The sequence below is a fragment of the Acinonyx jubatus genome, chromosome B3 (genome assembly GCF_027475565.1).
Source record: "Acinonyx jubatus isolate Ajub_Pintada_27869175 chromosome B3, VMU_Ajub_asm_v1.0, whole genome shotgun sequence".
Lineage (NCBI taxonomy): Eukaryota > Metazoa > Chordata > Mammalia > Carnivora > Felidae > Acinonyx > Acinonyx jubatus.
The window spans coordinates 123,407,726-123,421,468 of NC_069386.1; the positions used below are offsets into that span (position 1 = coordinate 123,407,726).

General features: G+C 38.6%; 1 protein-coding gene across 1 annotated transcript in view; it reads right to left on the bottom strand.

Annotated features, from left to right (window-relative positions):
- Positions 1–2,363: 2,363 nt before the first annotated feature.
- Positions 2,364–13,743, bottom strand: part of SEL1L (SEL1L adaptor subunit of ERAD E3 ubiquitin ligase) — a 52,855-nt gene continuing 41,475 nt past the window's right edge. Inside the window, exons 19-21 of the mRNA XM_015081765.3 lie at positions 12,991–13,163; positions 8,703–8,831; positions 2,364–6,639 (exon numbers count right to left, since the gene is read on the bottom strand). Coding sequence (XP_014937251.1) covers positions 6,430–6,639; positions 8,703–8,831; positions 12,991–13,163 — 512 coding nt within the window. The 3' untranslated portion in view covers positions 2,364–6,429. The remainder of the gene's footprint in view (positions 6,640–8,702; positions 8,832–12,990; positions 13,164–13,743) is intronic.

Sequence of the window (13,743 nt, forward strand, 5' to 3'; positions counted from 1 at the left end):
TACCAATTAAACAAACTTAAGGCTTCTTCAATTACTTTTTTTCCCCTTTGCCTTTGAAATACTAGAGGCTACGGCTCACTGCTCCAGTGTAGACAGTTCCACTTACCACACTTATTCCATCGAGAGTCAAAATAGGGACCGTAGACAAACAGCGCACTGTTTTCACCTCTGTGTTCTGGCAGCAAATTTCTGGGCATCATCTAAGATGTCACCAAAGAACATTTTCCAAATAGTATGGAAAAGAAAATAACATATTTGTATAGGTTGGAAAAATTCAAGTAAATTCTTTATGAGGACCTAAGGGAAGCGAGGGGCTGGGTGACTCCCTGACCTCCCCTCCCTCTCTTCCCTTGCACAAGCACGATTAGTTTCTACTCGTTTCAAAAGATTTCATTTAGAACAAAAAAACTAATGAATGAAATTTTTCTAAGGAAAAAAGATTACAGGCAAGGGCATGGAGGCAAGTGGGGAAACCCAGATGTGCCGACTCTGAAACCCACAGCTGTGCTGTCAGATCTTGAAATAAATCTGCTTCCAAGAACGGAAGTTTCTGTTGTTCACATTTAAATCTTGAATCATGCAAAACATCAATGACGGCTTTATGTTCAAAGTTAAGAATCCTTATTTAGGATACTTGAACTTCATACCTAGCACTTACTTCTGAGACATTCTTTTCAATCCTGTCAGGCTAATTAACAGAGTTCTATTGAGAGGTAGGAAGAAGGCAAAGGGAAAATGCATTCAGCAGCAACAGAAGAAATTTATACGAATGTTCTGAAGTCAAGTAACTGGCCACATTCCACTCACATTATATGAGAAAAAAGCATGTGGGGTTTTAAGAGTTTAATACACAATTCAGTATTAACACTAGATCATGTTTAAAAAATTAATCCAGACCCCCCCCCAAAAAAAAATATGTGGACACTAGGAAGATCAAGAGTTTTGCTCAAAATGTAATACTAACAGTAAGTTATAAGGTTGGTAGAATTTTCAGGATTCAATCATAAGGTTAACCCGATGACTTTCCAAGTAGGGGCAGAAATGACGCAGGAAGAAAGATAGGAAACCCGTAACACCACAGCACCTCCTTTTGAACAGGCAGATTCTAAACCTCTTTGTTACTTGCCTAAAAATATCCAAAAAGTAAGAAAAATCATGTTTTTTTGAGTTTCTACTAAAGAAGTTGCTTCCAATTATTTACTTGCATATATTCATGTATACGCTGTTACATAGTATTGGCAAATGTCAGGGCTAGTATAACCAATCAAAATTAGTATAGTATCATAAAGGAAGTTAAAGGAGCAAGGCTGTTTTCACCCAGTTGCAGACCAAGGACCCATTTTAACGACTTGTGAGAGAGACTAAGCACTAAATAAGCATCACCCCCAAGTTGCATGGTCAAACCCCTGATGTTACAGCTCTGACGTCCAACATCCCCACGTTAATTATAGCCAAGGTCAGTCAAGGTCATGTGGGGTGGCTGATTGCATTCCCAGAAGCAAAATTTGAGATCCAATTTCTCACTTGCCACAATTTGCATCATCCAGACATTTTATCCAAGGATCCGATGCCCCTAAACTGGTACATTTTGGCTCAATTTACTGTTTGAGTTGGCTGCTACAAAATTAGGGCCAGATTTGCATAGTTCATTTCTAACATGCATTTTGGGTACCAAGTGACTCCTCTTTACTTCCTCTTTACTCAGATCACCTTAATCTCTGTAAACTTTATCATTGTGTGAGGCTCTGTAAGCTCTCAAAAACTTTCTGGGATAGGGCAATGCATAAAATACACTTTAGATACATTTCACTATGTATCACAGGCTGGTTCAGGTCAAAGATCTCAGAGATTTAAAAAGTGGTAATGGAGGGGGCACCTGGCTGTGTCAGTAGAGCATGTGACTCTTGATCTCAGGGTAGTGAGTTCAAGCCCCATGATGGGAGTAGAGGTTACTTAAAAAGTGGTAATAGGGCAAAATAGGTAAAACTTCCAGTTATAAATAAGTCATGAGGATGTAACCTCCAGCACAGGGGACATAGCCAATAACACTGTAATAACTTCATATAATGCCAGATGGTAACTAGACGTATGGTGGCGATTTTATAATGTAAAAAAAAAAAAAAAAAAAAAGTAACATTTCTTAACATATTCATATTGTCCCTAGGGCAAAATTCAACTTTTAAAAATCTGAATTTAGGGAGTTAAAAGTAAATGAAAGATGGATTCAAACTACTCCAAATCAATGTTCCCAGAAGCTTCTAAAATTCCAGAAAGGGCCATTAAAAACTGAATCATTCAGGTTAAAAAAAAACCAAAAAACAAAGAGTCTGACTGGAAAGGTGGTCATGGCACATTACAGCATACAGGATAACCAGAGGTGGAGTCTTTATTTCACAAGTTTCAAGATACAGTACAAAACGAATCTGTACATCTCTCTATTAACAGGATTTGTTTACACAATTATATTACACTTCACCAGCCTTTATACCGTATTTAATTAAATACAAAATAAATTTACAAAAAAGTCTACCATGGTGTTCCTTCCAATGCCAGCTTATGGTCTTTTTAAGCTTCTCCTAAGTATTGACAGTGGTTATACCTTGATCGAATCGACACTATGATTTTTTTTTTTTTTTTTTAAATCAAAGAGACTAGTGTCAGCGTGTTTGTCACTGCAAACAGGAAAAACAGTGCGTGTAAAGAGGACTGCCTGCACATAGCCAAGACATCCTTCCCATGCACACAAAATCAGAGTTTTGCTGGTGCAAACAGTCATTTTAAAACACAAATCATTTTTACTTGGGGTATTTTAGGTTTTCTTGAACTACCTAGTGGCAGGAGAAATTTAGCTGCTTTTCAATGACTGCCACACATTTAAAAATCAGGTAGTGCCTCAGACAGTGTGGTGTTCAAAAATTTTCCATTTTCATTTATAGTGGAGGACAATGACTGAGGAAAAAGATTTTCATGAAAATCGTTTTCTTTTGCTTTATTTCTTGCATTCTCCTAGTCATAATGTGGTGCAACACGTATTAAACTCACTTCCAGAATAAATACTGGCTGTCCTCGGGGCAAAAGTAGCCCATTCTGCTCTTCTTGGCAGGTGAAGGGGCTGTTTATCTGACACTGTTTTGAAATGTGCATGTGAAATGTTAGTCCAAACCTCTGTGAGGGAAGTTTTTTTGCAGACGGGGCTAGACAGTAATACACATGCTACACACATGAAGAGCTGTGGTCTCCATTTACAGGCTTGCATGCATACTTCCAAAACACCGGTTTGAAGAACAAATATGAGCAGCAAAGAAAAGAGGGAAAAACGAAGCAAGGGAAAAAAAAAAAAAACCCTATACAAAATACTTAAGTTTCCCGGAGGCAACAGCAGCTCCTTAAATAAAGCATCAGATCATGGTCAGATCATGGTAGAGTTTCTACAACTTTCCAATGGTACAGAGACAGAACAGCTTAGCAGTAAAACTTTCACAAATTAACCTTATATGCACAAGGGTAACAAATCCTCAAGAGTATCAAGATAAACGATTCCCAAGTTAATCTCATTTCAGTGCTAAATAATGAATTTTGAAAAAAAAGGGGGGGGGGAGTTACTTTTTCTGTGACACTGAATATTAACCAAAAATGAGATAAGCCTTACTCAGAGAACAGAAACAAAAAAATTCAACCACAGAAAGAAACAAAACAAAACAACCCCAAACACCAATGCTACTTCTGTGACACAAAAAAGAAGAAGAATGGTCTCAAAACTCTGGAACAGTTGGCTAACCACAAAGCACACGCACAGGAGAATATAAGCTAAGTGGAGTACTACTGTCGTCACCTTTGATGGCAGGAAGACAGGCTATTAAAGGGGTCAGGAGACAGGCTACCATGGAGAAATGAAGCTGTGCTCAATCTGCTAACTCTAAGTTCTAACATTAAAACTCCTGAATTCTGGAGTTAGTTTAATGTCACTGACATTAACTAGCTTTAGTTACTGTCATTTTATTCAAATGGATGCCATTTGATTAGGTAAGTATTGAGCATTATTTTAGGAGAAACACCAAACCCAGTTCCTACTTGCCTAGGTATTATGTCCCGTGAACAGAAAAGAAAAAGGGAGCAGAGTATTTTGAGACAGTCGTAAGGACTGAAGTCACAAAGCCATCTAGGAACTAAGTTATTTTAAATAGACCGTTCAAATTTCCAGTAGCAAATGACTCAAGGGTTTGGCAGGATGGGGGGAAAAGGCCAAGAAAAGGGTTAGAATATTAGTAATAAAAAGGAAATGGCAAGTAGTTGTAAACTAACAGGAAGTTTGTTATTGCATGAAGAACAAGACTGCGCTTTCCCATCTGGCTTTATTTAGGTAGTGCACACTGTTTTATGAAATGTCTTCTCAGAGTGCTAATGGAGGGAAGTAAAGCTAGAGATAAAAATGCTGCTAAAGGAGAAATCAGGTGGGTGGTAGAGGAAACAAACGGTTGTTTACTCACCTTAGAGGGGTTTTTAAGCATTTAAATAAATTACAACAGTTCTTTTGAAAAGAAATGTGGCTGCTACTGTGAATTACAGTTTTGAAGGGTGAGAAGATGCAGTGGTGAAGACACCAACATACTGTACCAACTGCACTCAGATCTCTCTCTCTCTGTGTAAGAGATCAAAGAAGTCTTAATATTTAAGAGCTGCCCAAAGCAAGGGGATGTTTTTGAGGGTGGCATTTCCTACCTTTCAGATATGCATTTATACATATGGTTCCCTCTGTGGCCACCTCTTCAAATCTGGAAGCAACAACGTGGGGGTAAAATTTGCTTACCAGGTTTCTCAGAATACTCTAAACACACACGAAAAGCATACAACTTCACATTTAAAGCCTTCGTGTTCATTAGACTACTTAAATCTAGTTCTAAATACAATCCCAACTTCAAAACCCAAAGTCTTACAACTCTACAGGTAATAAACTCTTTCAAGTTTTCTGGCAGATGAGGGACTACGGAAAGAGTATAAAGGTTAATATAAACAGACTGAGGTCAGTAGGCATAGAAAGCCTGCTCAGATACTAATGTAGTCTCAGACTAGACATAGGCTGGTGAATACCACCATCTGATAGTAAAAAGAAATACAAATTCGGTTTAAATTTCTTCATTTGTATGGTATGTGAAATCCTCGGTTTTTGTTGTTGTTGTGTTTCACGCTATTTAACCAGACTCTGAAGTATAATGGCCTTGATTTTCCTAACGTCAACAGTGGGAGGGTGGTGAATAGGACAGCTAACAAAGTGGTTGACTTTCTACTGTAATATAAAACTGCAGAAGTAAAAATCTACCTGAACAGTATAAACAGGCTTTGGCTTTCCTCAACCACTGAGTTTACATCTTAGATTCTCAGAGTTTTAGTTTTATAATGGTAGTCACTGTATGCCACATCTTGGCAATAATATTTCAAATTTAAAGAATTCAGGAGGGTGCAAACTGTTCTTTTGCAATAAAAAAATGCAAAGTAAAATAAACCCTGGGAACAAATGCTTCATCTTTCGGGAAAGTGTGTCTATCATTTTGGTACCCCACCCAGAGTTCTTTAGCATTGTTCTAATTTCTCCCACTTAGTCCATCCTCTGGCTTCCGGATCAAGGCTCTGTATACTCAAAACAAACAAGCAAATTACATCGAGTAGGTGGGGCAAATTCACATGTTAGCTCAAGGAGTCAGTTCACAATGTTTCATCTATTCCGTTCCAGAGAAGTGAAGTTCACGTAAAACTCTTTAACAGGACTTTCAGTCTTTGAAGGACACAAGTACCGTATCAAGTGTGACAATCACCAGTAAGAAGAAACCTCCCAGCCTTCCCTTTTAAAATAATATGTTGAATACGTATACTTGCACGTGGATTGGTAAAAGTTTCTCAGTTATTGCAGTTCTGAAACACTTTGAAGACCTTTTTTTTTTTTTTTTTTTTTTACTTAAAAGGCAAGTTCTATTTTCAGACTTTCAAACATGTTAAGGTTAAACTTGCAACTAACTGGTTTTTCCTTTTTACAGTGATCAGTTTTTAGTGTTGATGCACAAGACCTTAAAGGTGGTTGATAGAAGAACTTATGCACATTGAGAGAATGACCAAAAGGACCCAAGAAAGACAGCTGGGTACAGCAGACACTGCGTCTCACATGTTTCCAGGAAAAAAAATGGGGGGGTGGGAGGGGTAAAGCCACTGAGAGTTGTTACTCCATACGGCACTGAAACAAACATTCAACTCAGTTTAGGTAAGAGTTACTTATCCCTGAAAATAAAGGCATCAGATTCTAAGCAGCTTTAGGAATTCAATGTTTCCTTGTGCCTCTTCCAGGAGGTGACCACTGATCCGAAGTCCTAAATCAAATGCAAGTGTTCTCAGCAAACAATTTCCTTGGTTGTCACTGATCAAGGCTGGACACGGTGGCTGTTACTGTGGTGGCTGCTGCTCTGGTGGCCCCTCCTGCTGCGGTGGCACTGGCCGTGGCCCTGGGGGCCTGGGTAGAGGCATGTCCTGGTGCTGCCTCTGCCGGTAAGCTATAACTGTTCCCAACAGCAAAGCGATGATGGTCATGAGGTAAAGGTCCCACTCAGGCCCCAAAAGCTGGTCCATGTCAAGCTGGGTGAACAGATCTCGAATCTTAATGAGAATAATATAAAAATCATTACGATCACTAAAATGTCAGAGAAGGAAGCAGGAAAAAGTTGTATCACAAATCAGAGACGAATACAGAACTTATTAAAATAACTGGTTTTAGGAATGTTTTGCAATGGCTTAAATAAAAAGGCTTTAAGAATTCAAAAAATAATGTGTCTCAGGAACTGAGTTATTATTTCATGACAGTAGATGATACAGAATGTCTAGCCGGGTTCCTTTCCTTTCCATCAGTAATCGAATGCATGCATTTCCAACCACTTTTCACAGAAAAGATTTGCAAGGAATACTGGGGACAATGGAAGGCCACGGGGAGGCAATCAGTCTCTCAGCACTTGTCACCTATCTGTAGTGATGGCAGCCCTGTTCTCATGACAGCAGGGTTATTTCACTTCCTCCCTCATCTAGCTGGAGATGGCAGGAATTGAAGCGTTTAATAGCTGAATGACTAATGCTTTTCAACTGGGATTTCACTAAATATTTAACACTTTTGAACTTGAACTTTAAAGTTATGTTCTTAGTCCATAATACTTTGTTTAGGTGTCACTTAAGAGAAGTTACTCCTGAAATTTCCTGACTGCTACTTACCTACGAAGGAAGTCAACATGCGGTATAATCCTTTATATTTAACTAAAATTATATTTAAAAGGTCCCCATAATATAGATTTGTAGATGCAGGTGCTAAATTTTCCTGGAAAAAGATTCTAAGAAACTATTAACTGTGTTTCCTGGGGTGGGACCTGTGATAGGGGATTTTTGTCTTTTCTGCACTGACTTTCTCACCATCAATACTTGGTAACTCTTTTCTTTTGGTTGGAATATCTAGGTGGTAGGCTTATGGAGCATTTATTGTCTTCTTTATACTTCTGTATTAAAAAAACAACAAAGATAGGATACACTTAGTATGGTATAAGGCGTGACTAAATCCTAGTCTGTAACTAACAGTTCTTAGTCTTACAAACTGTGAGAGACAAGGGTCTGAAATAGCCCCGAGAGAAAAACAGCAGGCTGCCACACTGTTAGCTTTTCAGTGAAAGGAACAAAGACTGTTTCCACTAGTGGAGGGTACGGCGCGTCTGGCTCAGGCCACCAAACAGTTCTAAAGGTGCCATTACAAGTGTGTAAGCAACCAGGAGGACGGAGTCCAACACCTCCAGTCCTTCGGAGCCCTATGCGGGGAGGACCTCAGTACACCAGACAGGGCTGCGAAAAGGAACATCACCCTTTCCACCTGTATCACATAGGAGGAAAAGCCCTTTCTGGAATCTAATATGAAACGGTGTATCAACCTGTTCTGAAAGATGTTAATGAAAGACTGAAACATTATCCTGTACTGGTCTGGAGTAAATTCAAGTTTTGTAGCCCTTGTTTCTGCACACATTTCAGGACTTTCGGAGTTAAATCCTGTTCCAGTTAATCCATTATAAGGAAGTACAGTTAACAAAATGTAAAACTGGAGAACCCAAGAGCACCTACACAGAAATACTGGTAAATAAGGTCAGCAGTTTTGAAAGGAATGGGGAACCCACCTCTTGTCTAGGTTCCACCATGAGCTTATTTAAAGTAGTTCAAGGTATTTTTAGAGAACAAAGTTCGAGACGTGTTTTTAACATGTTTCTTGCTAATAGCACAATCTGAAGTACAACAGCCTGGGCAAGTTCTCAGATTCTCCTTCTCCCTTTTGAAGGGTCTGGTCTGAGTCACTGCCAGGCAGTTACCTGATTTAATGTTTACTGAATTTAGTTAACCACTCCTTCAAATCGCCAAGGGTTGGTCTCGGTTTTCTCTGAGCCAGAAAACACCTGCATCAGTGGAAACTGCTTTAGCACCTGGAGCTACTGTCAAATGGTTCCTGAAAACATGCTGCTCTGTGGCTATGTTCACCCCACAGCTGATGCGATCTCCTGGTCCTTCATCTGGGGCAGAAGGGAAAGCACCAGACCCCTGAAGACACCCCTCCCTTCTCCCTGAACTTTTCCAATAAAAACTTCTGGACCGAACAGCTTATATCACTTATATTTTAATTAAAAGAGGCACGGAACACTTACGTTTGTCTCCCGGATGTACTGCAAGAAATACACCACAGCCAGTTTGCATAGTGCTAGGAAGACTGGTACCTGTGCGTCTGGGCTGGCTTCAGCCGCCATGTCATAAAAACGTTTTGCAAGGTGAATATCCTATAATACAGGAAATAAACCAAAATTCATCTCTTGGTACAATAAGTAAAATAATATTATTTAGTTTATATAGTCATATTATATCAGTTTGTGCATTCAGAGCATTGACTTTACCTTTCAAGTTTTCATTTTAAAATTTCCCTTACCTAAAAGGATAAACCCCACCTTTAATTAGGTAATATTTCTTTAATCATCTAATGGCTTAATTTTGAAAAATCTAACTGAACAATGTTAAGGTTTAACTCCTGCTCCTCCTGTCTGACATCCTACTTGCTGTGTATGCATAACACTGTCACTCTGAAGACTCCCGGGGGGAACCTAGAAGTCTCAAGTTCTGGGTCAAGTTAAGTAAGTTTCTTAAAACTTCAGTCAGTGTAAGCAATTCAGGTTTCAGCCTGGAGCAGTGATCCTCAAACTGGTAATATGCTCAAGATGTTTCAAATGGTACTTGCATGGATAGTGTTAAGGGACCTGCATGCTGGGTTTCCTGCCTTAGACATATTTCCGTAAGGGGTGAAACGAGTCATTATGAATCCGGGCCCAGACCGAGTGCTCTGCATTCAGATAAATGTTGAATGGCATGGGGAGACACAGTGAAATTTTCATTTAACAATGTCCCTTTCTCCATGCCCTGACTACTGTCAAAGGATACCAAACTCCAAGGCAAGAATTCCATGAGACATGGGAAAGAAAGGCTAAACATGAAAAAGGACCTTTCCACATAGTTCAGTGTAAGCAGTTACTGTCAGCTCTTCCCTATACTGTCCCTAGGGGGTGTCGTTAGTGAAAAAGGGCACCTTCCAACCAACAACAGTACTGGTAGAGTCAGTGTCTTTGGTTCAAAAAAAAAAAAGGTAACAAGTTTTTTTCTGGACTGCCACATTCTTCAAGATCATGGATCAAACTTTATGTGACAACATAGACTTTTGTGTGGATGATTCAAAGGGGTAACTAAATCTTATCAATCACATCCTGAATTATTTACTCTGTGTAACACCAATCCTCATTTAATCCTTAATATTTTTCTAGCTGTACTACATGCTGGATTGATAGTTTTTAGTAGTATGTAAGTTTCCTTCTTTTAAAATTGGGAAAAAATAAGAAAAGATGATCATGGATAATCATGGAATGAAACTAATGGAATCATTTCTTTACACATGATTAATTATTCCTAAAAGCTGCATCCCTGAGTTCTGTCCTCCCCATTCTTATCAAAGGAATACTATGCTCTTTATCATCGTCTTTATTGACAAGAATTTATATAAGCTACATATAACATTATATTGCAAATTACATTATGAGAATGCACACTAATTAATTTTCTTGGTTTCTAATCTATTATAAAAGCAGACTGTCAGAGTTCTATCACTTTAATTTTGATTGCTTTCAGTAAATTATTATGAAGTGTATCCCAAAACAACCACAACTATGTGTAATCTTTATTAGTCATCAAACACACATTAATTTTATTTGAATTAAAAAAAATGAAGTCAGTCTTGCTGATGGAGGCAAAGTCTGACCTAGCTGAGTGGTCTGCCAATTAAGAGAGGCTCTGGTAGCTTGGTCAACATGGCAGAGATCTTCCACAAACTGAATGTACTCCATCTGCAGTTCCAGAGTCTTGATAAAACTATATTCAGGTATCTAATAGTAACATAAATGTAAAATATGAAAATTTACATATTGGGATTAAAATACATATTCAAATGTGGTAAAATAAAAGGCACTTTGACAAAAAATGGTGCATTAGCAAAATGAAAATGAGTAACTTGCCCTTAAGCACACTAGGTCAACAAAGTGTCTCTAAGTGATGAAGAGGAATATAATTAGTTATCTGATAAACCTAGGTAAAGCCTTGCAGCATTCTCCACAGAAACTAGAAAATGAATGACTCCAGTGACAAGGGAATAAATAAATGTATCCTTTCCAAGTCTCCACTTTCCAACAAGATTGAAGGGGGACCTAACCAAAGTGTCAGTGACAGATCACTCTGATTTTTGGCATATGTTATAGACTAAATGTGTCCCATCCTCCTGCTAAATTTCTATGTGGAAACTCTATTCTCCCTCATGTGATGGTTGGGATTAGGAAGTGAGGTCTTTGAGAGGTTATTAGGATTAGATGAGGTTAAAGGAGTAGAGCTTTCATGAATGAGATGAGCATCCTTAAAGAATCCCTAAGTACTTGCTGCTTCTCTCCTGCTCGTTGCTCATCAGATGAGGACAAAAGCCAGAGGACAGTGTCTCTGACCAGGAAACAGGGCCTCCTCGCCAGACACCAAACCTGCTGCCACCCTGAACTTCAACTTCTCAGCCTCCAGAACTGTGAGAAATTCTATTATTTAAGCCACCCTATGGTATTTTGTGTAGCAGCCTGAAGGAAAACAGCAAGCAACTCAAAAGCAGTTTAAAGAACTAAGTGACCTTGCTATAATAAAATTCTCCCCAATTCCCATATACTTGTTTATGTGAACAAGGTTCCAGCCATACATTTATAAAATGAGGGGCGCCTGGATGGCTCAGTTGATTAAGTGTCCAACTCTTGAGATCGAGCCCTGTGTTGGGCTTTGTGCTGATGGCATGGAGCCTGCTTGGGGTTCTCTCTCTCTGTCCCTACCCCATTCACACTCTCTCACACTCTCAAAATAAACTTTAAAAAAAAAAAAAAAAGGAAATGAATGCTAAATTTACTCAATGATACTTAAACTAATTTTTAAAAAAATTTTTTTTTTTTAACCTTTATTTATTTTTGAGACAGAGAGAGACAGAGCATTAACGGGGGAGGGGCAGAGAGAGAGGGAGACACAGAATCGGAAACAGGCTCCAGGCTCTGAGCCATCAGCCCAGAGCCTGATGCGGGGCTCGAACTCACGGACTGCGAGATCGTGATCTGAGCTGAAGTCGGACGCCCAACCGACTGAGCCACCCAGGCGCCCCTAAACTAATTTTTAAAAGATGCTCCATTCAACTCATTAAAAAATGCATTTTTAATAATTATCACAGAAAGTAAAATTTTAGTGAAATTCACAGTATTATGTTGATTTGTTCAATATTGTATTGATAATTAACCAACTATGGCTAGTATCTTATGAATTTTTCTTAACACTTAGAGCCTATAATCATAGGAAATAAAATTCAAAATTTGAATTTACATACTTTGTTTCACGTAAGTATGATTGATCAGTAAAATATCTAAGCATTAAAAACATTACATTTACATGCAAATCTATGAAAACAATGACTTGAAAATATGAATTCAGGAAGAAAAGGAAAAGACACAATTTTCATTTAATAAATTTGCTGTGTTTTTAAAAAAATTAATGATGAGGGTATCAACGTTTTGTTATTTGGAGTAACTTAGTCATTTTATTTAAAAAAAAGGGTTGATGCTTAAAATAGGTAGAACTCAGAGCTTCTGAAGCTTATGATGAAAAATTTTAAATGTCAAATTAAATACGTGCAGGAAAGGGGTGCCTGGGTGGCTCAGTCGGTTGAGTGTCCTACTCTCGATTTTGGTTCAGATCATGATCCCAGGGTCATGGGATCGAGCCCTGCGTTGGTCTCCACACTCAGTGTGGAGCCTGCTTGGGATTTTCTCTCTCTCTCCCTCTGTCCCTCTACCCCTGTTTGAGGTCACCCTAATTTAAAAACAAAAAAAATTAAAATAAATAAAAATGTGCAGGACAAAACACAGTTGTTCAAAATTCTCTTAAGGGCATATAGGCAAAAAGTTAAGACCATGGCTCTAAAGAATATTAGACTCCATTAGGAAGGTATAAGAGTCAGAAATACGTTTGTCAGTAGCAAACATCTTACTTCATTTCAAAATACTTTACAAAGAACAGAATTTGGCTGAAGATGGACAGATAGTTTCTCAAACAAGGAGTTGCTGATCGAGGCAGCACCATATTTCCATTTCCACGACTCTGCTTTTGGCTTATCGTACATAAAGCAGTGTGCATGTGACAGCAACATGCGTATGTCTGACGATGGGAGAGGTGCAAGGGCGGGCTTCTGAAATATTACAAAACTGCCTCATAACTTAGTACCTAAAATTGGAGCACATTCCAAAAGCAAGCCTATTTTCTAGAAATAAATGCAGACGTTTCCCCCAAATCACAATTACATCATTCTAACATTTGTTTTGAAGCCAGCCTCACCTGTTTAATGCCCAGTCCTTTCTCATGCATATACCCCAGATTAAACATGGCTTGTGCGCTGTGTTGCTGCTCGGATGCCAGACGATAATGAATGAACGCAGTCTCGTAGTCTACGTCAGTGCCAAATCCATAGAAATGATAGTCTCCAAGCTTAATTCTAGCCACCGTATAGCCTTAAACAAAAATTAAATGCAAAACTGCCAGTAAATAAAGTGCGTTTAAAATGGACCAAATTGTTGTTTCTCCTACTGTTAACATGCTTACTTACATAAAACACAATTTTAATTGGTAGTATGTAAACTTTATAACAAATCCTTCAGCCAAGCTATAAATTCAATGAAGATTGAAACTAGAGGTATTGCTCTTCTGAAGCAGGTTTTGCAACAGGGAGAGGTATAACAAGGTGGGTGGTACTCCCCATGTCACAACAGTACTCTTCAAATGAGCATGTTCTAGTCTATCATGCCATTTATACTTTCTTTTCCTTTTTTTTTTTAAATTTAAATTCTAGTTAGTTAACATATAGTACAATGTTGGTTTCAGGAGTAGAATTCAGTGATTCATCATATACAACACCCAGTGCTCATCATAACAAGCGCCCTCCTTAATGCCCATCACCCATCTAGCCCATCTCCCACCTACCTGCCTCCATCAACCCTCAGTTTGTTCTCTATCGCCAAGAGTCTCTTGTGGCTTGTTTTCTTCTCTTCTCTTTGTCCCCCTCTTCCCATAAATTCATCTGTTTTATTTCTT